Below are 25812 nucleotides of genomic sequence, written 5' to 3' on the forward strand. Positions count from 1 at the left end.
CGCGTCCGGGCGGCGCTGACCCTCATCAGGCCTTCCCACGATGATGTCATCCAGATCCCTCGGCGAACTCTCGGCGAACTCTCCCGCCTTCTCCAGACAGTGCGCGCAAGTGCAACAGCCTACAGGTACTTACTGCAACCCGGCAGGCAGAGCCGCAGAGGGCAGGGGTGCGGGACAACCGAAAATCACATTTTGTCAGTCGGGAAACGCGTAATGACAACAAGTACAGCCACCGAAGCACCCCACAGGGATATAGTACTGCCAGTCCCAACCAGCATGGCGCCAGCTCCATCTCAGACATTGGAATCATAGCAGGCGTAGTTTGCCCGTCACTCGGTTGACCAGCTCGACGGGGCCTGTGGATTATATACGTGAGCGTCCGTCCGCATAAAGCCCGGAGTGACGTCTACTGACCAGGCCCGATACCTAGCACCGTACGCGACCCCGCTGCTATTTGCGTCCGCCCGCTGCCATGAAGGCATGTGAGCAGCCACATTGGTCCAAAGTCGTCTATGCACTTACGCATCGTGGATGGCACGAGCACAGAGGTTCAGACTCTTCGCTACAGCTTCCAATTCAAGGAGACCTTCTTCCGAGGTCGCCTTCAGGGCGATCTTGGCTTGACTACAACCCAACGTGAGCAGGAGCGTAAGCAACAGTGTACATTTGCAGTCACCCTGTGCGTTCCCAGTGTCGCAAGAGCTTTTCAATGTTACCCGTTCAGGATTACCCGCGACGAAGTCAGAAGTTACATTCGCTCACCCCAGGATTTGTCTTCTGGAGTGCCTTGTAGCAGGCAAGCGTTGCATGTCTACTTCACGATGAATTGACCGCCTGCACTCGGGCTCGTCGCACTCACCCGCATCTACATATCGAAGCTACAGAACTGCACAACGACACAGAAAGACAACGACGCACTGAGCAGCTATTTTGCCTGGTGTCATACCCAGGTCGGTGCGTACGACCAAGACCTGAGTGAGGTTAGTAGCGACTAGGATATGCGCGATCAGAACAGACCAGCTTGCATGGCTCCACGAACCCTGGCTTTACGGCAGACAGATCACCATCCGCAACCTCTCCTTCCTCGTCGCTGTCCTCTTCAGCCGGCGTTGGTGGCTTGTCCACTGGCGGTGGAGAGGCTGCGCTAGATTTTGACGCGCTCTGCACACCTAAGGCATACCCCACACCTAGAGATGTTGCAGCAAGAGCTACTGCTGTAGCGACTTCACAATCATGGTAAGACTCGAGTTGCGCACAAGGAGGGACTGTGCCAACTCACTCTGCGAGGTCGAGGTCAAGGAAGACATACCGCAGGGTCGGCAAGCGCCGAGCCAATGAGCGGAAGACTTCGACACTTTTTGCCGCCCGTCTTCGATCGCTCTCTTCCTCCGCTTGCCCTGTCGCATCCCCCTCCCTCATACCTTGCTTCTTGGCCGCCGGCCCTCTCTGACAACAGCCGACGAAGGGGATTGCTCATCACGCAACAACAATAATGGCTGCAGAAGAAGTCGCCGCACCAGCACCGGTGCCCGATGCAGACAACACCCCTGGGCGCAAGCCCTTCTCAGAGCTCGAATTGTCCGAGCCGACAAACAAGGCACTGGAGGCGATGGGGTTCAAGAGCATGACTGATATTCAGGCGAAGAGTATACCGTCGCTGCTCGCGGGGAAGGATGTCCTGGGTGCGGCGAGGACGGGATCGGGCAAGACGCTCGCATTCCTCATACCGGCCGTCGAACTGCTGCACCGGATGAAGTTCAAACCACGAAATGGTGAGTGGTCGTACCATCCAAAAAGATGGAAGCTGCTTGTTCGGATGTATACTCATAGCTGATTTGCACTAGGTACCGGCATCATTATTGTCTCGCCTACAAGAGAGCTCGCACTGCAGATCTTCGGAGTCGCGAGGGAGCTCATGGCGCACCATTCACAGACGTTCGGAATTGTCATGGGCGGTGCTAACCGGAGAGCGGAGGCAGACAAACTGCAGAAGGGTGTCAATTTGATTGTGGCTACGCCTGGGCGACTGCTCGACCACTTGGAGGTGTGCTCATCTCGTCGGGGATGTACCAGGGCGCATTACTGACTACTACTCTCAGAACACAAAGGGCTTCGTGTTCCGAAACCTGAAGGCACTCGTCATTGATGAGGCCGACCGGATATTGGAGGTCGGATTCGAGGAGGAGATGAAGAGAATCATCGCCATTCTACCAAACGGTTTGTCTTCTCATGCTTTTCGGGTCTACTTCTCTCACACAGAGTACACTCAGAGAACCGACAATCTATGCTCTTCTCCGCAACTCAAACGACCAAAGTCACTGACCTCGCACGCATATCCCTCCGACCCAACCCCCTCTACATCGACGTCGACAAGACGGAGCTCACAAGTACTGTCTCAACACTGTCTCAGGGCTATGTGATCTGCCCCTCAGACCGACGATTCCTGCTTCTCTTCACCTTCCTTAAACGCAACATGAAAAAGAAGATCGTAGTTTTCTTCTCGAGCTGTAATTCGGTGAAGTACCACGCCGAGCTGTTGAACTACATTGATGTCCCAGTGCTTGACCTCCATGTACGCCGCACATCCCTCGTACGACGAGGGCCGGGCTGACGTATGCGCATCTTAGGGCAAGCAAAAACAACAAAAGCGGACGACAACGTTCTTCGAGTTCTGCAACGCCGAGGCTGGCACACTCCTGTGCACAGACGTCGCCGCGCGTGGTCTCGATATCCCACGCGTAGACTGGATCATCCAGTACGACCCGCCGGATGACCCGCGTGACTACATTCACAGAGTCGGCCGGACAGCGCGTGCCGGTAAGGTTGGCAAGAGTCTGATGTTCCTCCTGCCGAGCGAGCTCGGCTTCCTGCGGTATCTCAAGGATGCCAAAGTTCCATTGAACGAGTTCAGCTTCCCCGCGGACAAGATCGCCAATGTGCAGTCTCAGGTGTGTTTCACTGGGCTGTCTCATCATATTAAGGTCAACTGACTTTCTGCACACAGCTGGAGAAGTTGCTCCAGAAGAACTACTTCCTGCATCAATCCGCGCGCGATGGCTACCGGTCGTATCTACAGGCCTACGCATCCTACTCCCTCAAGAAGATTTTCGACGTGAATCAGCTCGACCTCGCAAAGATTGGCAAGTCGTTTGGCTTCTCTGTCCCGCCACGGGTGAACGTAAACATCGGGGGCGGTAAGGGTGGTGCAGGACGGTCCGGTCAGAAGCGGAAGCGTGAGGATGCGGACGAGGCGAACGATGAGGAGTGGGAGGAGATTGACGCAGTGGACAAGGATGCGAGTGAAGCAGAGGCAGACGGCACAGACGGAGAGGATGAGCAACGGAGTCAGCGGAGGAATAACAAGGAGAGGCGGAAGGAGACACTCGGGCAGCGGAAGGTGGAGAAGGAGGTGTACAAGAAGGGGCTGGAGAGGAAGAAGCTGAAGGGCGAGGGCAAGGCGCAATGGAGCCGGTAGCAGTATTCGATCGCCCGCTGCCTAGCCTGTGCTTTGCTTGGATCCCGTTCTCTCAGGCTTCTCTCGTGCTCTCCGCGTGCCTGCGCTGTATTACTTACACGCGCTGTGTGTCTATGTACTTGCAGTGATTTATTGCCTACATTCTGTGCGCTGCTGGACGAGGGCTTGCGGACGTGCAGGAGCCGTGCGGGGAGGAGTCAGGCAGGCACCGGGCAGGGGCATGACGCGCCCTGCCCTGAAGAGAAACGTGGGGTGCGTCACTCACTGCGGCGCCTCGTCCGACTAAAGTTGAGCTTGAGATCGACCACGTCTCCCCCTTCTTCCTCTCCGTCGTCCTGCAGCTCGAGCAGCCATGGCCACCACCCAGGTCCGTGTGCAGCCTTATCGCCCGCTCGTTGAATGAAACTGAATAGCGAACCCGGGTGTGCAGCACTATCTGTGGGCCGCCGGCCACTTCATCCTCCTGATTTCGTCCCTGCGCTATTTGCTGGCCACGATTCTGTTCAGAAGCCCTGCCCCGTGGTGGTACAAGAGTACGTGGTGTGCCTCTCCTCTAGCATGAAATAATGAATCCTATGGTTTTGTCCTGCAGCGGCCTACACTGGTGCGCTTGCCAGCTATGCGATCGTCTGCCAGTGAGTACTCGTTTGTCTGGGGTAGTGGCGTATCATTCAACGCTTCCTTGTCGGATAGAAAGTCTCTAGGGGTGCGTGGTCTCGCTCTGACGAATCGTTTGGTAAGACAAAGAGTACTGACAATGTGGCCGCCAGGCTCCACAACCGAACTATGCATGGGTGTCGCGAGCCTTGGCTGATGAGGTATGCCATTTCCCGTTCGTACAGCCACATATACTCACAACCTATCGCCAGAATGTACAATATCTCTTGCTCGCGCTGTTCTGGTGGACGTCGAAGCCTATCGCCCGTGCGTACTCTCGCCTGCGTATCACGCAGTTCCGGCCTCATGCTCAACGGCTCGCTTCGCAGTCGCCCTTGTACCATACACCATCTTCTCGCTCTTCCACGCTTTGACGTTCTCGCGCACGACCTTAATGCCCCAAATCCTCCCCCAGGGTCAGCCGACGACTGCTAACGGCCCTCCCACTCCTCATCCCATCCAGAAGAAACTCCAGACCTGGGTGAAAAGTGCGTGATGTGGCCCATTCCCATATGTCCGGCTAACCATGCCCCGTGTCAAGCCAATTACGACACCGCAATGAAGGCCGTTGCGTACGCCGAACTCCTCATCATGCTCCGTGTCCTCCTCGGTGCCATCACGTTCCAGAACTCGCTCTTGTCCCCTGTCTTCTACGCCCACTTCCTCCGCGCTCGCTGGTACCAGTCGAAGTTCACCCAGACCGTCATTGGCCAAGTCAATGCCAGGATCGAGCTTCACGTCACCGCGCCTGGCGCATCGCCCATGCTCGCGCAGGTGTACGACAAGGTCAAGGTTGTTGTGTCGCGCTGGGCGGGCAGCGTGATTGCGCCGCAGGAGGCTGGCGCGAGGAGGCAGTGAGGGGGCGGGGCTGCGATGTTGCTGCTGTGCACGGTGGGTGTCGTGTATGTGCTCTGCGGCCGATATCTCTAGAACTGTTCGCTATATGTTGGTCTTGAATGTGCGTCTAACGAGTGCAATGAAATATTTGCTGTACAACGCGCCCGCGTGATCGTCCCGCTCATGACGTCACGCGTCTTCTTGCATGGAGTCGACTGAGCGGCTCCAGTTGTATAAGGCCCACCGATCTCCTCCCTCTCTCTTACCTCCCAACGACCATGGCATCCGTATCAGCTGCAGTTTCGAACTTCATCCAGTCGCTTGCAGCGATTGCTGGGTCTCTACTCCACTCCGTATTGGCCATCTTCCAGGCCGTTCTAGCGTTGGGCGAGGGACTCTTGACTGGTGCAGTGCAACTCATTGAGGCATTCATCGCGGTTGGGACGGATCTGTTTGGCAGTGTGCTGGGCTTTGTGACAGGTGCGTTTGCTGTTCGTTGACAATCGTAATGAGTTCATCGACCCCGTATGCAGCGCATTTTGTTGTCATTCTGCTACTGGGCGGAGGCTACTACTGGTACACCAACACGCAGAGCGGCCGGAGGGTTTCCCAGAGGCTCAAGTAGGGGCGATGTATAGACATTACGACCAGGTGAGAAGGTCGTGCTACTGGGCAAAGAGAGCCGCTAAATGTGTTCCCTACAGAGTTATCATGCCCAATTATGATCCTGTCACGTTGATATGTGCCTCTCGAGTATCCCGATACCGCCCGTAGCTTACCTTCGAGTTCCTCTGTACGAGTACTACCGTGTAATATTGTGCCAAATGCCAGTACTATACTAGTGTGATAGACACGGAATGGTGCCACCGCGACAAACAGCGGACAACAGGGAGGCTAGCCGGCGTGTGTGGCAGCCGGGTTCGGAAGCGGACGTCTGCGCGGGGTGTTCTTCACACTGCGGCGAGTGGACGCTTTCGCAAGTTCATGTCACGCATCCCAGTGCCCTCGCACTCTCCTTCCAACCACCGCGGCGCAGGCGCTCAGCAACGCGCACTTTCCCCTGTTCCCTTTCCCGACCGTGCCCCCTCCCCTCTCCCCGGAGGCCTCCATCGTCATCAGACTCAGTCATCCATGTCTTCCGTCTCCAGCTCCATGGCGGAAACGCGTAAGAAGCAGTCCAAGCGGGACGAGGTGAGCATCTGTCCTCTCTGCCAGGCGTATCGCGCATTCCTTGGGTGTATGAGACACGTGTTTCAGCGCAAATCATGCAGCATTCCGTCCTGCAGTGAAAGGACGCGTCCTCAGATCCCTGCTGGATGTAGCGGGAAACGCTGACGTCCACACGTTTTGCAGGCTATCCGCAAGAAGATAGAGTCGGAGCTCTCCCGCAAGCGGACTATCTCCACAACACAGCTCGCGCCTGGGAGCCGTAGACGTGGACACAAAGCGGCCGTGCAAAAGGGCACTGTCGCTGCCTTGAAGCCCAGCCCAGCTCTGACCGTTCCGGAGAGCATCACCGTCTCAGAGGCGAGTCAGCTGTGCGCGGCGAAGAGGACCGACTGTGTACTTGTAGTCGACGACGATGAAGGCCTCAGCGGTATCTTCACCGCCAAGGATCTGGCGTACAGGGTACGTGGCAGCGTTTTCGCGGAAGCTCATGCGCTATACATTGTCTCCAGGTTACTGCGGAGGGCCTGGACCCGCATACGACGCATGTCAGTGCAATCATGACACGCAACCCGATGGTGACGCGGGACACTACGAGTGCCACCGAGGCGTTGCAGCTCATGGTGCAGAGACACTTCAGGCATCTGGTACGTGCTGTAGTCAGCATCGCACGTTCATGTGCGCTCAATAACATCCGCTTCCCACCAGCCTGTTTGTAACGAGGATGGTAACGTCGTCGGCTTGCTCGACATCACGAGGGTCTTCCATGAAGCTCTCGACAAGGTGGAACGGAGCTCTTCTGCATCGGAGAAGCTGTACTCCGCCTTGGCGGGCGTGCAGTCTGAGCTGGGCGGGAACATCACGGCCAACTCACAGGCGGCGGCGATGCTCTCATATGTCGAGGCTCTTCGTGAAAAGACCGCGCTGCCCGACCTGACCACGGTCATGGACTCGCGCACGCAGCCCGCTACCGTCGGGCCCAAGGCTACCGTGCGTGAGGTGTCTAAGCTCATGAAGGAACGTCGCACAACGGCGGTTTGCGTGATGGAGAGCGTGTCCCACGCGCCGGGTATGCCTGCACCTGAGCCAAAGATTGCGGGAATCTTCACGAGCAAGGACGTTGTCCTCCGAGTGATCGCGGCAGGCTTGGATGCGACCCGGTGTAGCGTTGTCCGGGTCATGACGCCTCACCCCGATACGGCGGCACCCACAATGACTTGTCATGATGCATTGAAGAAGATGCACAGTAAGTCTTGCCCCATTTGTAGCGTATGCCATTGGCTGAGTTCCCTGTAGCTGGGCACTACCTGAACCTGCCTGTTGTCGAGGCTGACGGGCGTCTGGTGGCTATCGTGGATGTGCTGAAGTTGACTTACGCGACGCTCGAACAAGTGAGTCGGCACAGTCTCTAGCGTGTCTTTAATCATTGACATGCCCTCTCCATGGTAGATGAACTCTATATCCACAGAAGCCGCAGGTGGAGAGAATGAGGCGGAGGGTGGGCCCATGTGGGGGCGCTTCTTCGAGTCTCTCGGGGAGGGCGACACAGAGTCCGTCATCTCCGGTTCGACGTTCCCCTCAGAAATGCACTCTCGCCATATGTCTCGAAGCATATCGCACCTCGTCGGCTCTCCGCGCTCTGACGCACGCTTCAGCGACACTGCGTCGAACATGGACGACGAGTCTGCGTCGCAAGTGGGCGGTTACGCGACCAGGATTGGCGAAGCCTTCCCGTCCATCCAAGGCCCGCTTTCCCCGGCTGCCGTGATCGACGATGGCACGTACGTGTTCAAGTTCCGCACACCGAGTGGACGCACGCACCGCTTCCAGGCGCGCAGCGACAACTTCGAGAACCTGCGCGACATCGTCGGCGGGAAGCTCGCGACGGATCCGTTCTTCACGAACTACAAGATCTCGGACCCGTCTGAGCTGCCTCCGGACCCTTCGGACTTCCTCCTATCGTACACCGACGCAGACGGAGATATCGTGCTCATCACCTCGGACTCTGACGTTACGGACGCTGTAAAGAACGCGCGCAAGGCGGGCTTGGACCGCGTTGTGCTGTTCGTGCAGGGTGGAAAGGGATGGGCAGAAGCTACCGCCGAGAAGAGCGCGGCGCAGGCGGCGGTCGTCGCTGAAGCAGCCAAGGAGGAGCTGCATGAGGTGGAGAAGGCAGAGGCTGTCCTCCCGGAGACCACGAACCTCGCGCCGCCACACCCGGTTCACGTCCCAGAGGAAGAGAACGTCATGGGTATCCCGAAGGACCTGTTGTTGCCCGCCAGCATCGGTGCGCTGGCGGCTGTAATCCTGGCTGTGTTCACGATCTCCCGTTTGAGTGCTCGGTAGGAAGAACGGCGGGCGCTGTGATGTGGCGAAGGGTGGGGTGGGGATAGGCAAACTCGGTCTCGTTCTGTCCGTAATAATCGTATACGTCCAACTGCTACGTCATGTTATGAATCTGCTTCTGTCAATACCCTCGGACAGTAATGGTCTCTAGATCTACGCCTCCTCCGGGAATGGATATCTTGCTTACTTTCCCGTGCCGGCTCGATTCCATCGTGGACCTCGCGAGGTAAACCGGTAACGACTGGTATGGAGCACCCGCAAATTGGCGTGAGGTTCGCGGCTAGCGCGCCGCGGGACTTGCTGCCGGGGAACGCGAACGCGATCGGGCACGTGCAGCGCGTCGAGTGGACGAAGACACGATGTCAATGGAGCTGTGGCTGAGCGTCCAGTTCAGTCTTGCGACGAGCTCACCAGGTCCCTCTGGTCTGCAGGCCGCCCGCTGCCCACAACGGCTTGCTTTGTTGCTTTTCCGCCGCACTGAGCTCGTCATCTGTACATGAGAGCGACGACACGGCTTTCTTCCGCTTTCGATGGGAAAGAAGGAGCGAGATGAGGTTTTGTCTGACATTGTGCGTACTCGTGTCGTATGCCGTGTCCAGAGCTTATGCAGCGTTAGGCGGGCCGTATCTTCGCGGCCATGGTGGACGATGCGCTGATGGACGTCGTGCTAGAGTCTCATCAGTCCATAGCGCGGTCCAGGAAGGTCTGCGATATATGCCACACATAGTGAGCCCAATACATCTATTCTTAACTGGCGCTGAACTGAACATCCGGGTTGCTCAACTAGCTGTGAACAAGGTCATTGATTTGATGTACTACGAGACATCTCAACTAATTTATGCCTAGTTCATGTACCCGGAGCATCTGGGAGTGCTCCAGGCGCGTCTCCTTATAAAGGCGCCACACCTACCGAGGAAGTACGCACGAACAGTCCCGCGGGTACTGGTACCAACACGCCGGTGAACGGCAAGTCGAACGGGAACGTCATCTTGGAATGCGTGAATTGCGGGCGACAGGTGAAGGACATTGGACATGCCGATTGCCTAGCTAACTTAGTTGCGGACTTGCAGATGGCCTCGAACCGCTATGCCGCCCATCTCGCCGACTGCATGGGCCTGAGTACACGCAGAGGGGCTACCCGGAATGCTTCTCACAAAGCCAAGTATGTGTCCTATTGCTGTGACTACCTGAGAGTGTGATTGAGCTTTGTTATAGGATTGGTTCGGACGCTGGTAGATCCGCGTCACCTTTCTTGGGCACTGAGGACGGCATGCTGTCTGATGATGGCAAAGCAGGACCCGCTGGAAAAGGGAAGGGCAAGTCAAGGGCTAAACGCGTAGGTGAGTTTTCGGTTCTTGTCTTGGTCTGCTTGTCTACTCACGGCCTACAGATGACGCAGAATTCAACTTGCATCGGAAGAGGGTACGTGATCATTCAATTCGAATTTGCTTGACACAGAGACGTCCTGATGGTCCTTGTAGCCGGGTTCACCCATTGTGTCGCCCAAGAAAAATGCAAAGAAGGCCAAGACGTCAGGTAAGTGATGCTGGAATGCAGCAAATTGTGTTCATACAATGCTCAAGCAGGCTCTCCGATGGCACGAGTCAAAGAAGCAGACGGATCACCCAGTAATGTGAGACAGTACTCATTGGCATTTGAGAGGTGACACTGATATCACGGACCCAGACACTGCCGGTCCCTGGTACAGGCTCTCATTCAAGGGTGCCATCCAAGCTGCGAGATTCATCGATCGTGTCGACCGCTCAGCGCGAACTTTCCTCATCACCGGAGGCTCCATCGCGCGTTCCATCGCCCGCGCCTTCAATGTCCACACTCGCGTCGGCACCGTCTTTGCAGAGTCCCACGTTGTCTGCTAAGACGCCGCAGAGGGCAAACGGTAGGAAGGGCAAACCGATACACCCTCCTCCGCAGAGAAGACCCAGCCCGCCGCGGCCGCCTCCTCCGCCCGTCATCCGCATGCCCGAACCTGATTACCTCGTCGGTAAGGCTGACATGTTTTGATCGTGTGCTGGCCGCGGCTGACGATGCGTCTAGACGTGGACGGGGACGAGACCGGCTCGTCGACAGATACTGACAGCGACTGATAGCACACGGCTTTGTTAACCCGCATTCTTGTATGAGATTGAAGTGTCGCCTGTTGTTGTATAACTGCTCTCGCATTGCACATGGAGTGTACTATGTACAGTTGATGGTCTTCGGAAGTAGCTGCCCACGAATAGTCACCAATGGCATGACAGTTATAGTTGGATGAGTCCACCACGGCGATGCGGGGCGTTGCCCTGAGGACAGGCCGCCGGTCTGGAGAGGCCGAGAGTGAAGAGAGGGGCAGCCGGGGCGGGGGAAGAGGCGGCAGCCACCGGGCAAACGGGGGCAAACACGAGTGCCGGCGCAGTTGTCTGGTCGCGGGGCGATGGGAACGGAATGGTCCTTCGTTCTCCCCGGTACTAGCTTCCAAGTCCGAGTTCCCTCGACGCTCCCTCTGGCTCGCTTCGTTCGCAGGACGACCACGTCGAGCTCTTCTGCTTGAGTCACTCTTTTCACCATGGCCACCCGACCCAGTCCCTACCCCGCCGCTCTTTCCACCGACCCTGCCTCACGGTCACGACTCCCCGGCGACGACAAGGCCCCGTTCGACGACCTCATCGACCAGTATGCTGTCAACTACAAGGCCCACGCCGCGGAACCCGCCCCCTTAGCTGGTGGTCGCGGCGACCGTGAACCCCCGCTCTACGACCTCTCCCACCAAGTCTCCAACTACAGCGACGACTCTTTCAAGGATGTCAAGACCCTTGAGGGCCACAGAACGGAGCGCCTTGACTGGGAGTACCCACCACCCGCTGTCAAGACCGAGCCAGTCAAGCTGGAGGAGGAGAGTGTCAGTTGGTGGGAAGTAGTGCGGGCAACAGTAAGCGAATTGCATTGTCTCCTTGTTAAGACGCGTCTTGAGACATCCGCATCGCAGCTCATACCCGACTCTCTTGCTTGTCGCCTCTATCTGATCACTGTTCTCGTCGAGACGGCAGTCGACCTTGCAATGGAAGCGGAACTCTACCTCCGCCTTCAAGCGTCGAAACCTCTCGATAGTACCGATCAACAGTCGGACAAGATGCCAGTATATTTGAGTATTTTTGCCTTGGCGCAGTGCGTATATGGTCTTTCAGCATTCTCTCTATCGGGCTCACCTAGTCGCAGCGTCTTCCAATTTGGTATGGCGTTGGACGCCGTTAACGACCGGAACACTTTGCAGTTCATTGCCCTGACGTGAGTGTCATCTCCGCCCTTACGTGAATCGCCTCACAGCTGTCTCTAGGATCTTTAACGCCCTCTTCCTCGTATATGCCATCATCCAGATTGGAGAAGTCCAAGGCATCTCCGTTCAGTCAACGTTCGGCGTCTCCATCCACACATTTGCGCGCATCGTTCCCGTCGTCATCTCCGTTGCTGAGCTTGCCTACATTGGCCTGGCTTGGAAGATCTACACAGAGTTCGGTTGGAAAGTGTACAAATTCCTTGGTGCGGACCGCCGCATCAAGTCGATGTACACTTACTACCAGATCTTCCTGTGTCTGGTGAAGTTCGATTTGTTCTTTTGGGTGGGCTTCTCGGTCCAGTTCATCTGGCTCGTCCTGAGCTCGCATAACGCGGAGTACTATCTCACCTGCCTCGCATTCCCACTTTCCATCCTTGTTCTGATCGGCGGACACGTTGCTGTCCGTCGCGAGAACAAGTTGATGATGTATACCTTCATGACCGGCTGTGTCGGTGCACTGGTCTACTTCATGTACAAGGTCTGTTTTCCAGAGACCACCCTATGCGCTGTTGACGCTGACTGCTACCGTTGCTGTAGTTGATCAAGGTTGTGAGACTTCGCAAGACGGCCACTTTCATTGATGTCTGGCAGACACTGTCGACGTTCTGTGAGTGCACACGACAAGTTGATGCCGTTCTCCCTTCTGACCTTGTTGTAGCCGTCCTCGCGATCATTTTATTGCTCACAACATTCGTCTTCGCTGGCATTGTCATGAACAACTTTGGGCGAGGGTTGGCAAACCGAAGTACGTATTCTCTGTTAAGTTCTGTGATTTTGTCTGACAGACATGCGGACTGTAGTCGAGCACAAGAAGGGCATGGCACGGCGTGGCAAATCACAAGACTTGTACCGAGGGCCCATGAGAGATCATCCAAATCGGATGAGTATCGAATAAGGGCAATCTCGACTGACTCCAAGGACTTGTATCGATGTCATGTACCATCTCATCATCTTGCGAGTACGCTTCGCGGACATCGTCTTCATACTTACATCTCATTTGCATTACCTAGTACCGCAACATCCGGCCATTCCTCTACATACATTCTGGTGCACCGCTTCTTGAGAGTCCCACCAGCGCCTTACGCCTTGATCTGTTGTTGCTGGTCTTCAGTCACTGAGGCGTCTCCTTACCTTAGACCTCGTCGCATACTTTCTCGGCCGTTCTTCTCCTTCGTGGTATATACCTTTTACATTTGTCCCGGAGGTGGTACACGCTGGTACGCTCCTGTATTACTAGCTCTGGGTAGCCGAGGTTACAGAAGCGATTTCGTGGTCCTTGAGTGGGAACGAAAGTGCCAGGTGTTTGGTATGTCTAAGATCTGAGATCCCGTGGATCGAAACACGGCAAACGTGGCGTGCGCGTATGGATTGAGACGCCCGTCCATGACACGGTGGCTGTGACCCCGCAGCGACCCAAAAGACCTGATGAGGACAGCCAGTCTGCTCACTTCATCATGTCACAGAGGTGTGTGCTGTCGCAAGCATGGGCATATAACGCCCACCCACTTACAGAGCAAACAGATACAGAGCCACGGCATCCTTACACAATCGTTCTGCACTGCTCCCCGAGTACACCACCCCGCCCTCCTCGGGGCGGTCGTCACCCTTCGGTCTGCAAGCAAATGGCCAGCGGTTTGCGGACGACCTGGAGGGTCAAAACGATGAGCACTTGGAGGGCTTGCAGGCGAAAGTGAAGCTGCTGAAGGATGTGAGTGAGTCGCGCACTCCATCCTCGGCTGTGGCGTTCGCGACCAGGCATGCTGACCGTTGCGCCATCCGTTAGATCACCATAGGTATTGGCAACGAAGTCAGAGAATCGACTGTTCAACTCAGTCAGATGGTGCGTGGATACTACGGCTGCCATATAACCCGAATACTGGAACACCCGTGATGTAGAACGACGCATTCTCGGAGACGTCTGGTATCCTTGCTGGTACATTCCGGCGAATGAACAACATGGCGGCCCGGCAAGGATGTCGCTGGCTATGGTATATCGTGTTCCTTACCATCGTCTTTTGGTTCTTCATCTTCGTATGGTGGTTTCGACGATGATCCCTCTCCTGCACTTGTCCTTCTGCTGTCGCTCGCAAGTATCTGTACCTCATTCAATCGCATGGATTTCACGCTTTCAGATCATTTTTTGCCCACATCGGCGGCGTTCAGACTCATTGCGCATGCCAGTTCAACCGTGTTTACTCCACGAAGCACCAGAGAATCGGGGAAGGCAGTTGCCAGATTCCCAGTGCACGCCGCAGGTTGGATTGTTATCCCTGATACAATTGAGTCCGAATTCGTACTACTAATACTATGAACAGAAGGAATCAAGATAGATGATAGTCCGGAAGACGTCGGGCTATGGGCCGTCGCGCAGTTTGGAGTTACCGATCTCCCAAATCATGCGCCGACGCAGATACGACATGTTGGCCTGCTTGAAGGCAAAGTGTTCCTCGCCTCGGGAGAGGGACTCGAGGAACTGACATGTAAAGACGCCACAGTCAAAGCCGTTCTCCTGTTGCGGGGTATCCTATGATGCTCAGATTAGATAGGTACTCATCTACTGTAAACGTCAACGTACCACCAACACGAAGTTTTTCCAACCTGAGAAGTCAAATGGCTCCCTCTTTTTATTACGATGCTCGGCGTCGAGGTAGCCTCTCAAGAGCTGCATAACAAATCGGGTCAGATCAGTAGGGATCACATAGCAGTACGGATGATTTACCTTGAAGACGTTTTGCCTAGGCATGCCCATGCTATCGTACGACTCGATCCGTTTCCGACGGAAGTTGATAGCGGCAGCCGTCCAATGTGCATTGTGGTGGTTGACAGGGATGAGAACCACATCCTTTGAGAAGATGTCAACCTAGGTAGCAGCTATGTAAACTTCGCGAGCAACAATTGCAAGACAGGAATCGCATACCTTCTTCGTCCACTTTGCTAATCTCCCCTTCTCATAGCCGTCGCCCTCCAATTTCGTCCAGAAGAACGAGCTGAAGTAATGAACGTTAAGAGGTTTCTTCTTGCCGTTCATCCCCGAGTTCTCCTTACTGGCCTCCGCGCGCGACATGATCAACTGGCCATAGAAGTTGATGATCTCGTCATTGAGCCATGTATTAGGCTTCAAGCGACTGAGATCCTTGTCGGTGATCTGCTCCCGGACGCACTTTGAGATGACGCCGCGTCTGGCGAGTAGGTCATCGACCAGCGCATCATCTTTTGCAGGCAATGAGGCGGGTAGTGGGGGAATCTTCGGCCCACGAATGCGACGCTCGATCTCTTCGTCACGAGCACGTTGCTGGACGCGAATACGTTCATATCCCGGCACGTCCGGCCTCGGTTGTTCGCGGCTATGATATGGATGTTGAGTTGCCAGAACGAAGCTGTGTAGCGGGAGTCCTACCTCGCAAGTGTGGCGGTGGCTTTTTCAAGCGCACGTTGCAAGAAGCCCTAGGTACGCTGTGAACTGGGCACTTGGGCAGCACGACCGAAAGCCTTACCTTAGTGATTGGCTCATTGTCAAGAGAGCTCGGGTGGCGCAGATCAGTCAAGGATGCTGATGCTGTAGCACAGTACGTCGCTCGTTATCCGGTTAATACCAGCGGTACTAATACACATACCAGACAACGCGGCCAAGGGATCTTGGTTCTGAAGCCTGTCCAGTCGCGCTTGGTAACGCAGAAGACCTGAACGAATGAGGTTAGCACGATCGCTTCGTAACGCAGCAAGAGAAAGGAAGGCTTACTTTTATAGGAGGCATAATCTCCTGTATAGCCTGTGCAATATGACTATTGACGATGTCCATCCAACAGAGACAAAGTAACAGGACTCACCCTGGCGCCGTCTGAGTTCGTATAGGTCCTTCTCCATCTCATCCATATCCTTCTCTCTCGTCTCCTTCACTTTGGCTTCATGCTACATAGCATGGTCGTGAGCGTCTCGCAACATCGGGTTACCGAACAACCTGACCTGTTTCGCGAAAATGTGTTCGCGAACGACGTACTTCCTGCGACCGTTAACGTAGCCCGGACCTGTATGTGGCCGTGGTTGCGCCGACGGGCCTGCTGATGGCTGAGCGGGAGGTATTGGGTTAGGTTGACCAGGAGGCTTCGGCAATGCAGCATAATCCCTGACACTGGGTTCCGACTTTCGTCGGAGTCGAGGAAGGATAGCTGGCTGAATGATGCTCGAGGACGACGCAACGGGAGGCACCTGCACCTCAACAGGAGGTGCCTGAGGGACACGTTGCGAGACTTTGCGGGGTACGGATGAGGAAGGCGGCTTGGTTGGTGCGCTGTCTTGTGGCCGCGCTCCTGGCTTGAATTCGGATGGTATGGCAGGCCGTGATGGACGGCGAGGTGGTGGCGGAGCAGATGGTCGGGCTGGCACTGCATCGGAGTGAGGGTCAGGTTGCGACTGAGGCGTGCTTGCGTCCGCAGGAGCCTCTAGATACAATCCTACGCGTCGGTGGCGTCTGAGGGCGAGGGGAGCCTAGGACGTACCTTGGAGGAAAGGTCTTATGGTTTCGTATCCAAATTTTCCTAGGTCCATCACCAGTTTCCAGCACCACTGCATCCCCTCCAGATGACTAGTAGAGTTCTGGTTATCGTTGGTATGCTTGTCTGTGAGCCGAGGATGTTTCGCGGCGCGTAGAGGCAGAAGAGTATCCGACGGCGGCGGACGTTTACGAGTGTTCATGAGAGCGACGTCGCAGAGAAAGCAGAATCGGTGCGCGCGAATGAACCAGAGATGGTCGACGGTGAGGGTGGATGGGACGTCTGTCCACGGCGGAAGCTAAGCCACAGGGCGCGGAGGCGTTGACCGAGGTCAACCTTTGGGTCAACCTCTTCCACGCTCTTCTGATCGGCCCCGTTGGGCGCTTACATTTAAGCGCGAGAGACATATATATACTCATGTCTGATGCCCTCATTTGCCCAGCTTACATGGCTCAGTTGGTTAGAGCGCAAGACTCACAAATAAATAGTGATGTTAGTTCGATCCTCATCCGAAGCAATCATTGTAATTTTTGCGGATCGCTCGAACACTCGGTTTCTCCAGAAGATCATCCGTGTACGCTAAGTAGTAGTTGTTGTTTCACTAGCTTCATGTCAAGGACGACGCCAGGGTAGACATCTTGTGGCACACATACTACATCAGCAAAAAGGTCTCGTCCATGCCTAGCTAGCCATGGCCAGGGGAAACTATAGCTACGGCTATTTGCCAGGGGTGCCTAGATAAACACAGTCATCAATAGGTCTAACGCGGCATAGTAGGTGGAATGTGACTTGCTAGACGGCGGCTGGTACACGTAGGGCTTACAAGGGCTACGCTATCCCTGGTTAGGCGATGCGCCCGTAGGGCGAATTCAAGTCGCCGAGGCGGGACACGCGTGGCGTTCGTCAGAGTAATGATTCACCGAAAAATGTACATGAAGATCAAGTTGGCAACAAGTATTCAGGAGCATAGTATGTGAAGGATGACGCCGCAGTGGGTGCTCGCCAGTACACCGCACGTCGCACGGTGACGGGACCTGGCGCTCGAACAGCGGCGAGTTCATGTCGATTCGAAAGTGCAGGTCTGATGACTGCAATTGTGTTAGAGCTAACACATCGAAGTCAGCGATAATACGTACCTTTCGGCGCATGCCTCAATCGCCCGCCCGCCGCCATCTCCAAGTCGTGCAGGACGAGTCACACACGGTTGCGCGTTGCGCCTGAGGCTCCGAGTCGCGCGGGTTCCGAGTCGTGCAGGGGAAATTGCGCGTGAAGATGTGGGATGCGGAACGTACTTTTCATAGAGATAATAATCATTGATTAGTGATGCACTATAGTTCTAAGCCGTAGCGACTTTGAGACGGAAACACCAGTCAGGTCAGCAAATGATGTAAGGCAGCGACAAAAGCAAACTCACCGAGAGGAGCGAAAGAGCTCAAAACTGTGCAAAACCTTCCTCCCAACTGTCGTCGTAGTCCTCACCGTCCTCCGGACCCAAATCCCCATCCTCGACTGCATGCTCATCCAAGTCTTCATCACCACTACCCTCTGAACCCTCCTCGTTAGGCGGAGGCTCTTCGTCTCGGTAACCATAGTCATCTTCTTCATCCTCTAGGTTCCCTTCGTCAAGGACGTCTTGCCACCCATCTTCATCGCCAAGATCTTCTGCGCGCTGCTGAGACCTGGCAGTTTCCGAGTCGTCTTGCATCTCCTCATCTTCAGGCCCCTCGTCTTCTTCATCGCCCGCCTTGGCTCGAGACTCGTCAACGCGCGAACTGTTCCTTCTTGTACTTGAGTACGGTACGGTCCCAGTGTGCCCTGGAGCTTCTCCCGGCAAGTACCGCATGACCATGTCGCGATCTACAAACCTAGATTCACAAGTTCAAGTTGTCAGATACAGAATGTCATACTGTCCACGAAGAATGACCTACATTCCAACATAGTAATACATGTAGTCGAAGTCCTTTTCATCTGCACGCCGGGCACATCTTGAAGGCGGCAAGAGATCACCAACCTTACCATAGGAGAAGGCAGGTATGATGTGTGAGGCCCGCAAGACGACGGCAGGATCTATGAAGCCGAAAGCATCCCGGTCGTCGTACGGTACAAAGCCAAGGCGGGGTAGACGCCGATGTTTGAATCCGCCGGGTGCATCGGGATCGAGGCCGTACCAGCGAACCCATAGGACGTCAAGCTTGCGAACGACATCGGGGCGGGTGTTGTCAACGTGGAGGAGTCGCACATGGACGTGGAATACAGATAGGACACGCGCATACCAGTAGGGGTGCTTCTCTTGGCGGCCGTCATTGTCATCTTCATGCGCGAGTAGCATGATGTTGGGGTGTGTCCGCGGGTTGATGGAATCACGGCTTCGGCGCATGTCGTAGGTAGTGTAGTTTACGCGCAGCACCTTGTGGAGGTACATGCGGTCCTTCTCGATCCGAATGCGGCGGTGATCAGCGGGTGTGAATTGCTGTTCGTCCGTCTCGAAAGGGCGGCCTAGCATGCGTGCAAGCAGGTGGTCCTTGAGGCGTGGTATGAAATTCTACGAGCAGTCAGCAAACCGATACAGGTGTGGGAAATTGAACACTAGTAGGCTAACTTACTCTTGTAGCGGGGTCATTTCTATGCTTCGCTAGCCAGGACGGGATATCCTCCCAGTGTCGTTGCGAGTTCGCAACATGGTATCGAGCCTCTGGTGGCGTCGGCCCGAGAGGCTCTTCGGCAGTGATGGGAAGGACACCGCCTCGTCGCTCAGAGGTGACCGAGGGTGGTGCGTGTTCAGTTCGAGGCTGAGTCCTTGAAGAGGACTTGTGCTGGGTTTGCTCGAATGGCGCTGCCTGCGCCTTCTCGTACTTCTTTCGGGCTTGGTGGAGAAGGCGTTCTCGTCGCTGGTGCTTGGCGATCTGCATTGCAAAGTTTTTCTTGTTCGTGCGAGGGAAGAACCTTTTGATGCGTCGATGTTCCTGTTCGCCCTGCAAACCTGTATCGTCACCAATCTTCACCCCAATTTCACGTTTGCAGCACTTACCCGTTGGGTCGATGGAATGTCAAGTGTGCCCACCTGTCTGACAACCGCAGGCGCGTGGCCAATTGCATGGTACTTGTATGTGTTGAGAGCGAATCGCTTCGGTCTTGCGCCTCCGGCGTTGACTGGCGCCTTGTCTGACGCGCCTCCTTTCCCCTTGTTTGTCTGACCGGGACCCTTCCGCTTTGAAGCTGCTGCGGTTTGACGACGTCCCCGAGCAGCAACCTCTCGAGGAAGCTCTTTCGTGTCATATGCTGCGCACGTCACACTTTCAAAACGGCGCATCGCCTTTCCGAGTGTCTTGACGCTCTGTTCGAAGAGGTCGAGCGTGCGGTCAGTATGCAGCCGGAGTTTGGCAAACGCGTGCCATTCGGCAAGCGCAAACAGGAGGTCCATGACAATATCATCGTGGGGCGGTGGGAGCATGGCGTCGACAACAGGCATGATACACTAAGGGTGCGATTGGTCAGAATGCCGTGGCAGGCGATGTAAATCTTGTCCGATTCACCTGCAGAATGTCCTCATACATGCGGGCGGCCATCTGCTTGAGGTCAGATACATTTGCGCTGAATCGCCGGATCGTGTCATGCCCATATGTTGGAACGTTCCGGAACCTGTTAATACATCAGCAGTAGTTATTAGTAGTATCCCCTTTTTGGAGATTGATGTCCGATGGGACGCACCTGTGATTGAATCTGGCCAATCGCTTGAGGAGGAAGAGAATGCGGAGCAAGTGGATGAGCACTGCCTTCCAGACACCGAGCTCAAACTCATGCAACACGTCAGTGACGAACAGTCGGTAATGATTGAATTGAAGGGCCTTTGGTAAGCTTGATGAGAACCGCGAGAACGCGCTCTTAGATGCCGTTGCTGTCAGATAAAACATGATTCCTATGGCAACATCATAATCCACATACCCTTATCGGCAGCAAGGATCGCGCCCCAAGAACCTTGGTGATACGTTTGCTGTTCGGGGGGACGCCGTCTTGGAAGATCCACCTGCGCGTCAGCTCAATGTCGAACTGGATAGGCTCAGTGTCAAAGCGCATGTGTTTAGCGCGCTGTTGCATATCACGCGCAGTCCCCATGAGGTGAATGTTCTCCTTGCGAACGTAGCACCGAGGGCAGGGGCATTCGGCGAGATATCGGATGCATGCAAGTAGAATCCTGTGAATGTGCGTGAGAACGAGCAGGGACACAGGTAATGAGCAACTCACTTCTCGGGATAATCAGCAGAGTAAAGAAAGAAACGCGGGAACAACCGGCGTAAAATTTTATCGCCGCATTCCCATAGCAAACCCTCCTCATACGCCTTTCGGAATTCAGGGTCAAGCAGCAACGTCCAGATGATGTTCATGATTTCGCGCCGACAGAAACGGTGTGTTTCTTCAGTCGCCGGTTCGCCGTGTGTTTGTTCGTACCAGTCCTGGAAATCGTCGGGAAGCTGTGAGCATAGTGTATTCAGTATTCAGTAACTTGATTACAATGTGACTCGGAGACACAGCGTCAGAATCGTACCTTTGGCACATATGCAATGTGGTGTGCAGTGAACGAGTTCGGCTTTGAGTGGACATACTTCGACACAAAGCCAAAAAAGGCGTAGATCGGCCATAGTGATGCTGATCCAAAGGTTGTCAAGTGTGTCGAATCAGAGTACAGCGCGATGGGAACCAGGCCTATCTCGACGTCGGGTGGGTCATTGCAATGTTCACGTGCATACGCCAAGACACGCTCGTACTCCTCGTTCACGTCTTGGCTATTCATGACGTCTGTGAAGATACGGACCCGTTCCTTCGCTTGAGACGATGACTGACAATCGTTTGATGAAGATGGTGAAGTCGTGCCCAGGCCAGGGGGCGAGCAAGCTTCGCCAGGAGCAAGAGTAACTGGGCAAGAACTTGACGAGGCAGATAGAGGTCGTTCCCAGAAGAGTTCGTATGGGACCCAGTTGTACGTACTAGCATCTGGGTCAGACGCTGCCTCCTTGATCACGTCAAGAAGTCGCCGTAGATAAACATTGTTGATGTCAAAATGCGGAGCGTCTGCCTCTGTTGTGTATTGGGTACGCTCCCGAGGCGCAGGGACCCTGATAGAGACTCGATACCACCCGTCAACCGTCTGGAGGTCGAGACTTGCAACATCGCTCTTGTCGAGGCGAGTTGTTTCCCGATTGATGTCAAAGTCGCGGAGGTCGTTAGGATCGAAGTTCGCATTGTTGATGACATTCGTTACAAGACGCTGAATCTCTGACTTTGATTTCATGTTTGAGCCGGTATACGCCCACTCCATCAACAGGAAGACGCTCGGATTGAGGAAGGGAAAGAACCATGGACGGTTTACATCCGCGCCAGCCGTCAGATCTCCACCAGTAGCAGCAGCAGCAACGCGTTGTGCGCACACACGCCCGAAGCCACGAACAGTATGGCCCGGAGGACGAGAGGGGTCCGAGATACACAGAGAGCGTTCACAGAGCTGCGCAAGAGAGGCCTCATCGTCCGGTTCATGAGCAGGGATAGTGGGATAGGATCGGAAGACACCAAAGCAATTCGGCTCGGTCTGCAGATGCAGGCCTTGTTGCCCTGATCCAGAAGTTGGACTTGGAGGTCGTTCAATGAGAGCTGGAGCTGGATTGATGAGGGACTCAGATGCCGGCTCGTCTTCAGAGTGCGAGGATGAGGCAATTGGCGGCAGAGGTAGCGGTGGAGGTGCTCGTGGGAGATGCGCAGGGAGTCCCCCAGTAGATGATGGTAAGAAGTCCTGCAGAGCACGAGGAGCCCGCCGAATGCGACCAGACCGGCTGATTGACTCTTGCACAGGCGGGACAGGCTCGGAAGGGGCTTCTGGTTCTTCAATGGGTACACCAGCATCAGGAGACCGTTCGCGCATTGACGATTGCAGGCGGAGAGGATCGCCTCCCTGCAGCTGTGTAGAAATGGTGAGCTGGTCAACCTTTGCAAATACATGTTTGCGGCGCACCTGAGATCCCTCATCCTCCCCTATGAGCTCCTCCCGCCCCATACCAACATCACTGACATTCGCCTTACGTGCGAGTTTGGCTCGCCGTTGCTCCAGTACGCTTGAGGCGCGTTTTCCGTGGCTTGAGGTTGTGGTATTCGCAGACCCCGAGCTGGTGAGAGCGATGTAGCCCTTGCAGGACGCAATATGGTGTTTGTGACCATTCGAGCTTAGGAGGAGCTGACCACAGCCAACACAGGTGAGCTTCATGCTGAGATAGCGAGCGGAGAATGATGTCCAAGGCTAAGACGAGCCTCATCGACGAGGCGCGTCGCGCGGTGCGCAAGAGACATGTGACCGCATATACCCACCGCTTGGACTTAGCAATGCGCTGCTTCAGCGAAATAGGCGCTTGTCCGTACACACAGCAGCAACTTCAGCTTGTCCGATTAAGAGCTGAAAAAGTGTTAAATGCATTCTTTACATTGTGTACGCGCAGAAGAAACACAGAAACCATGTTTGGAATGGTCGCTGTGGCAAAGACTTGCTTCAAAGTGTGGTTACGCCTTGCAAGAAGCCGTGGGAATATTCCGCCACAGTGCCCATAAAGGACAGCCCAGGCATTCGTCCCGGGTTGTCCGCATCTTGATCGACTACTCCCATCTCCGAGATCTCGCTATGCCCAATATGGCTCAGTCATCTCGGCCAACCCGTGGCCAGCGCCCCGGGACGGGTGGCGCCCAGACCCACCGTGATCGTGAATGGTCGACCCCAGCTGAAGTGCGCCCCAGGAAGAAACAAAGACGTCAAGTTATCAGCTCTGAACCATCGGAAGACGAGGAAGATGACATGCTATACCAGTATGCACAACCACTTCGGTCGGACGACACCGAGCGGTCCGAGCCTGAGCCTCAACCACGGTCTCGGTCTCGGCAACCAAGGACTCGGAACCAGACTGGCACGGTCCATGAAGATCAAGAGAAGGCCCTCGATGGCGATCGGTCGGCCTTTGGCAGGCTCATCCGTGCCATGCGGGCGAAGAAGCCAACAGATCGAGAAAAGTGAGTCTCTGCTTGTTATCACCGTATATGCTGTCATGTGCCATTGTTCAAGCAGGCAGGTTCTCGGATCGTGGACGCACAATGCCCGGCACCTTGCCCGGATCATAGGACCCTTCATCAACACACTCAACATTCTTTTATGCGGTATTTACTACTGCAGTGTCGACCCGGAGCAGTGGGACCTGACGCTCATGAAGGGAATGTGAGTCATTACACGCTTTTGTCGATGCATATAACCGCGCATTGATGCATATATGCACCTCTGGATCTCAATCATCATGTAGGGATACAAACACAATCGAATGCTATGTGAACTACTTCGAACGCATCCTCACTGTCCTCCCCGAACTCGACGAAATCTTCGACAAGCTTGTTGACTGCAAGCCGGCAGTGCGCCATGTGTCGAACTTTGTAAGCATAACTCTCTTCGCCGCGCTGCGCTAAGGCTGACGGTATTTCTCTCAGCTGGAGCGCCACATGAAGCAGGCGCGGTCCGATGACAGCACCAATGTGAAGAGTAATATTCTTCGATTCATTGCTGCAAAACCCGAATATCCTGAACTTCGGATCGACCTCGAAAAGACCAGGCGCGGCTTCCACCACCTGGTTACTGCCCGCCATATTTGCCCCGCAGCGCTTCTTGATCTTTTCGATCGAAGCCCTCAACAGTAAGCTTGCTTCCTCTTCCTGGTCGTCGCTGACACATGTTTGCAGCTTCTGTGACGAAGCGCTTGCTGGGAAGGTCCAGATTACAGCAGACCATCTGCCAGCATTTATGTATCCCGACGACTCCTACAATTCACTCGCTCCCGATGAGCAGCTCCTTCAATCGTCTCTCATTGCCTCGGTGAGTACATTGCCGCCTTCATATGATCACTAGTACAAGCTGAGGATCGTTGACAGTGCTATCGCTCCGTGATCACGGGACCGGGAAGTGCCCTTGCACCCACCACCGGCGATGCCCAAGATTCCAAGCTGGCAAATGCTCGTCGCTCCGTCGCAAAGTCGTACAGCATCTCTGAGTGCTCGCCTGAGACCATCGCATACATCACTACGCAGGTGAGCATCATGTCTTTGGACATCAAGTCTCCGACTCTTCCGAGCGAGTCGACTCACTATCCTTGCTGTAAGTGTCGCTTCTCGTTGGACGCTACACACGAATGGAAGGTCGCAGACGGGGAGTTCAAGTATCAAGTTTTCTTCGACAATATCCTAGCTCTCTTCGACGATGAGGAGTTTGCGGCGGAAACTATTAAGTGGTACAATATGTAAGCATTATTATGTGATCTGTTTTGCATTCGCTCATCATCTCAGTGAGGTGTTCGGCGGTGGGCACCGTGACGAGAGTGGCCGGATAACCGCCGGCCCCTCGACGATGGAGCTCATCGCTGCGAAGCGCCGCACTCGGGACAAAGGGAAGGCCCCGGAACAGCGCTCTGCTCAACCAGCAGCCCAGGCCAGCGACTCGACACATCCGACTCGGAGAACCAGTGAGGAACCGCCGTCGAGTGGGCAAGGGACGCAACAGCTGCCGACAGCTCCACGGCGTCCGCCTGAGGGAAGTGTCGCGGGTGATGAAGGCATGCAGGGCGCAGGCGAGCCGGAGGAACCTGAGTATAGTGACTGAGGTGCGTACGAGTGTACGGACTGCAGCGAGAACCCTCACTGACAACACAGTTTTCTAGCATTGTGAGGTTGTTCGTCAGAGCGCGGATACGTGGCATGTCGTCTCTCAATGTCTGCCTCTTTCGTTTTTGTGAGTTTCACTGTTTCAAACCATTCTGTTCGCTCTGCTCGCTCTGCTCTCTTGCACGCTCTTGTACAATATCACTCTCGACGTAATCAACAGATGAATCAGTTTATTTTATTAACTATCCGTGTGTGGTACGGGATGCGCTGAGGACCCGAGCGAGCCCCTAAGACTTTCAGGACTGGCTCAGGCGTCAGCCTGCAAGGGCTGTCCATTGACGCGGCCACACTGCGTGGTAGCCGATGGCCCTTGCGTCGGCTGGCCGTGGACTCGATGGTCCATGATAGGCCCAGCGGAAACGAGCCGGGGACCCAATGGTCCATGATAGGCCCAACGGAAACGGGCCAGGTCGAATTCAACTGGCATGACTGAGCGAGCCATGGCTAGACGTCGCTAGGCAAACCCCTAGGTCAGCAATGCCTTCGCAGCTATACTAAGTCTGACATAAACTGATAGGTATTGCGAGGTGAGGTGTATCTACGTAGCCAAGGCCCCGACCTTTTTGCTGATGTATGTAGTAGCACGCACAGCATTTTCATTGTACTACAAGATTTCCCATGGTTGCTGCGACCTGAGTAACTCTGCTGCACATGTCTGAGAATGCATGTGTCTGTTTCAAAGGCAATACAGAATACCAGTGGGACTGCAACGTGATAGTCACTTTGTAGTCACTGATGGTCGTATCGCATCTCTCTTATTCTCTTATAATCTCAACGAT

General features: G+C 55.1%; 11 protein-coding genes and 1 pseudogene across 12 annotated transcripts; 9 read left to right on the forward strand and 3 right to left on the reverse strand.

Moving 5' to 3' along the window:
- Positions 1-306: 306 nt before the first annotated feature.
- C8Q71DRAFT_709481 (peptidyl-tRNA hydrolase) lies at positions 307-1098 on the reverse strand (the record flags this gene model as incomplete). Its single annotated transcript, XM_047920685.1, has 7 exons — positions 307-356; positions 415-467; positions 523-624; positions 677-702; positions 763-811; positions 919-971; positions 1018-1098. Coding segments are annotated over 7 exons (414 nt in total), but the record flags the coding sequence as incomplete, so codon positions are not given.
- A 227-nt stretch (positions 1099-1325) lies between these two features.
- On the forward strand, positions 1326-3624 carry C8Q71DRAFT_836568 (DEAD-domain-containing protein). Its single transcript, XM_047926448.1, has 6 exons — positions 1326-1772; positions 1845-2044; positions 2100-2217; positions 2271-2572; positions 2628-2948; positions 3005-3624. The coding sequence occupies exons 1-6, from the start codon at positions 1493-1495 to the stop codon at positions 3473-3475; spliced, it is 1692 nt and encodes a 563-aa protein (XP_047778150.1). The 5' UTR covers positions 1326-1492; the 3' UTR covers positions 3476-3624.
- C8Q71DRAFT_763378 (uncharacterized protein) lies at positions 3625-5128 on the forward strand. Its single transcript, XM_047923993.1, has 9 exons — positions 3625-3727; positions 3817-3842; positions 3906-4008; positions 4068-4110; positions 4169-4181; positions 4246-4293; positions 4345-4399; positions 4462-4620; positions 4674-5128. Exons 2-9 carry the CDS (start codon positions 3828-3830, stop codon positions 4988-4990), a joined length of 753 nt encoding a protein of 250 aa, XP_047778151.1. The 5' UTR covers positions 3625-3727; positions 3817-3827; the 3' UTR covers positions 4991-5128.
- On the forward strand, positions 5080-5815 carry C8Q71DRAFT_908181 (uncharacterized protein). Its single transcript, XM_047928985.1, has 3 exons — positions 5080-5449; positions 5503-5620; positions 5674-5815. Exons 1-2 carry the CDS (start codon positions 5248-5250, stop codon positions 5592-5594), a joined length of 294 nt encoding a protein of 97 aa, XP_047778152.1. The 5' UTR covers positions 5080-5247; the 3' UTR covers positions 5595-5620; positions 5674-5815.
- A 2-nt stretch (positions 5816-5817) lies between these two features.
- On the forward strand, positions 5818-8674 carry C8Q71DRAFT_763384 (CBS-domain-containing protein). The gene is made up of 6 exons (XM_047923994.1): positions 5818-6160; positions 6323-6598; positions 6649-6783; positions 6845-7382; positions 7433-7527; positions 7586-8674. Exons 1-6 carry the CDS (start codon positions 5954-5956, stop codon positions 8480-8482), a joined length of 2148 nt encoding a protein of 715 aa, XP_047778153.1. The 5' UTR covers positions 5818-5953; the 3' UTR covers positions 8483-8674.
- A 196-nt stretch (positions 8675-8870) lies between these two features.
- C8Q71DRAFT_763387 (uncharacterized protein) lies at positions 8871-10800 on the forward strand. The gene is made up of 11 exons (XM_047923995.1): positions 8871-9051; positions 9099-9208; positions 9270-9280; positions 9329-9498; positions 9553-9644; positions 9698-9822; positions 9873-9904; positions 9964-10018; positions 10069-10115; positions 10169-10484; positions 10538-10800. The coding sequence occupies exons 1-11, from the start codon at positions 9013-9015 to the stop codon at positions 10585-10587; spliced, it is 1047 nt and encodes a 348-aa protein (XP_047778154.1). The 5' UTR covers positions 8871-9012; the 3' UTR covers positions 10588-10800.
- On the forward strand, positions 10801-13169 carry C8Q71DRAFT_763390 (uncharacterized protein). Its single transcript, XM_047923996.1, has 7 exons — positions 10801-11408; positions 11466-11644; positions 11696-11764; positions 11814-12291; positions 12351-12420; positions 12472-12558; positions 12614-13169. The coding sequence occupies exons 1-7, from the start codon at positions 11046-11048 to the stop codon at positions 12706-12708; spliced, it is 1341 nt and encodes a 446-aa protein (XP_047778155.1). The 5' UTR covers positions 10801-11045; the 3' UTR covers positions 12709-13169.
- Positions 13170-13944, forward strand: C8Q71DRAFT_763394 (uncharacterized protein). Its single transcript, XM_047923997.1, has 4 exons — positions 13170-13278; positions 13335-13521; positions 13597-13653; positions 13710-13944. The coding sequence occupies exons 1-4, from the start codon at positions 13268-13270 to the stop codon at positions 13863-13865; spliced, it is 411 nt and encodes a 136-aa protein (XP_047778156.1). The 5' UTR covers positions 13170-13267; the 3' UTR covers positions 13866-13944.
- A 3-nt stretch (positions 13945-13947) lies between these two features.
- On the reverse strand, positions 13948-16634 carry C8Q71DRAFT_836583 (cysteine proteinase). Its single transcript, XM_047926449.1, has 11 exons — positions 16310-16634; positions 15777-16252; positions 15641-15722; positions 15553-15582; positions 15428-15493; positions 15308-15369; positions 15211-15257; positions 14731-15157; positions 14533-14673; positions 14389-14475; positions 13948-14337 (listed from the first exon to the last, which is right to left on the reverse strand). The coding sequence occupies exons 1-11, from the start codon at positions 16503-16505 to the stop codon at positions 14167-14169; spliced, it is 1785 nt and encodes a 594-aa protein (XP_047778157.1). The 5' UTR covers positions 16506-16634; the 3' UTR covers positions 13948-14166.
- A 110-nt stretch (positions 16635-16744) lies between these two features.
- On the forward strand, positions 16745-16820 carry C8Q71DRAFT_t80 (annotated as a pseudogene). Its single transcript has one exon. The product of its transcript is annotated as a tRNA-OTHER (tRNA).
- Positions 16821-17735: 915 nt separating this feature from the next.
- On the reverse strand, positions 17736-22214 carry C8Q71DRAFT_709596 (uncharacterized protein; the record flags this gene model as incomplete). Its single annotated transcript, XM_047920693.1, has 14 exons — positions 17736-18008; positions 18105-18168; positions 18232-18669; positions 18724-18845; positions 18907-19275; positions 19317-19441; positions 19499-19778; positions 19837-19942; positions 20012-20034; positions 20074-20184; positions 20246-20495; positions 20546-20754; positions 20901-21137; positions 21216-22214. 14 exons carry the CDS (start codon positions 22212-22214, stop codon positions 17736-17738), a joined length of 3606 nt encoding a protein of 1201 aa, XP_047778158.1.
- A 756-nt stretch (positions 22215-22970) lies between these two features.
- Positions 22971-24971, forward strand: C8Q71DRAFT_858627 (uncharacterized protein; the record flags this gene model as incomplete). The annotated part of the gene is made up of 8 exons (XM_047927539.1): positions 22971-23344; positions 23400-23546; positions 23629-23755; positions 23810-24012; positions 24059-24191; positions 24248-24403; positions 24476-24612; positions 24659-24971. The coding sequence occupies 8 exons, from the start codon at positions 22971-22973 to the stop codon at positions 24969-24971; spliced, it is 1590 nt and encodes a 529-aa protein (XP_047778159.1).
- Positions 24972-25812: the final 841 nt, after the last annotated feature.

The sequence above is a fragment of the Rhodofomes roseus genome, assembly GCF_022264815.1.
Source record: "Rhodofomes roseus strain CIRM-BRFM 1785 chromosome Unknown C8Q71scaffold_12, whole genome shotgun sequence".
Lineage (NCBI taxonomy): Eukaryota > Fungi > Basidiomycota > Agaricomycetes > Polyporales > Fomitopsidaceae > Rhodofomes > Rhodofomes roseus.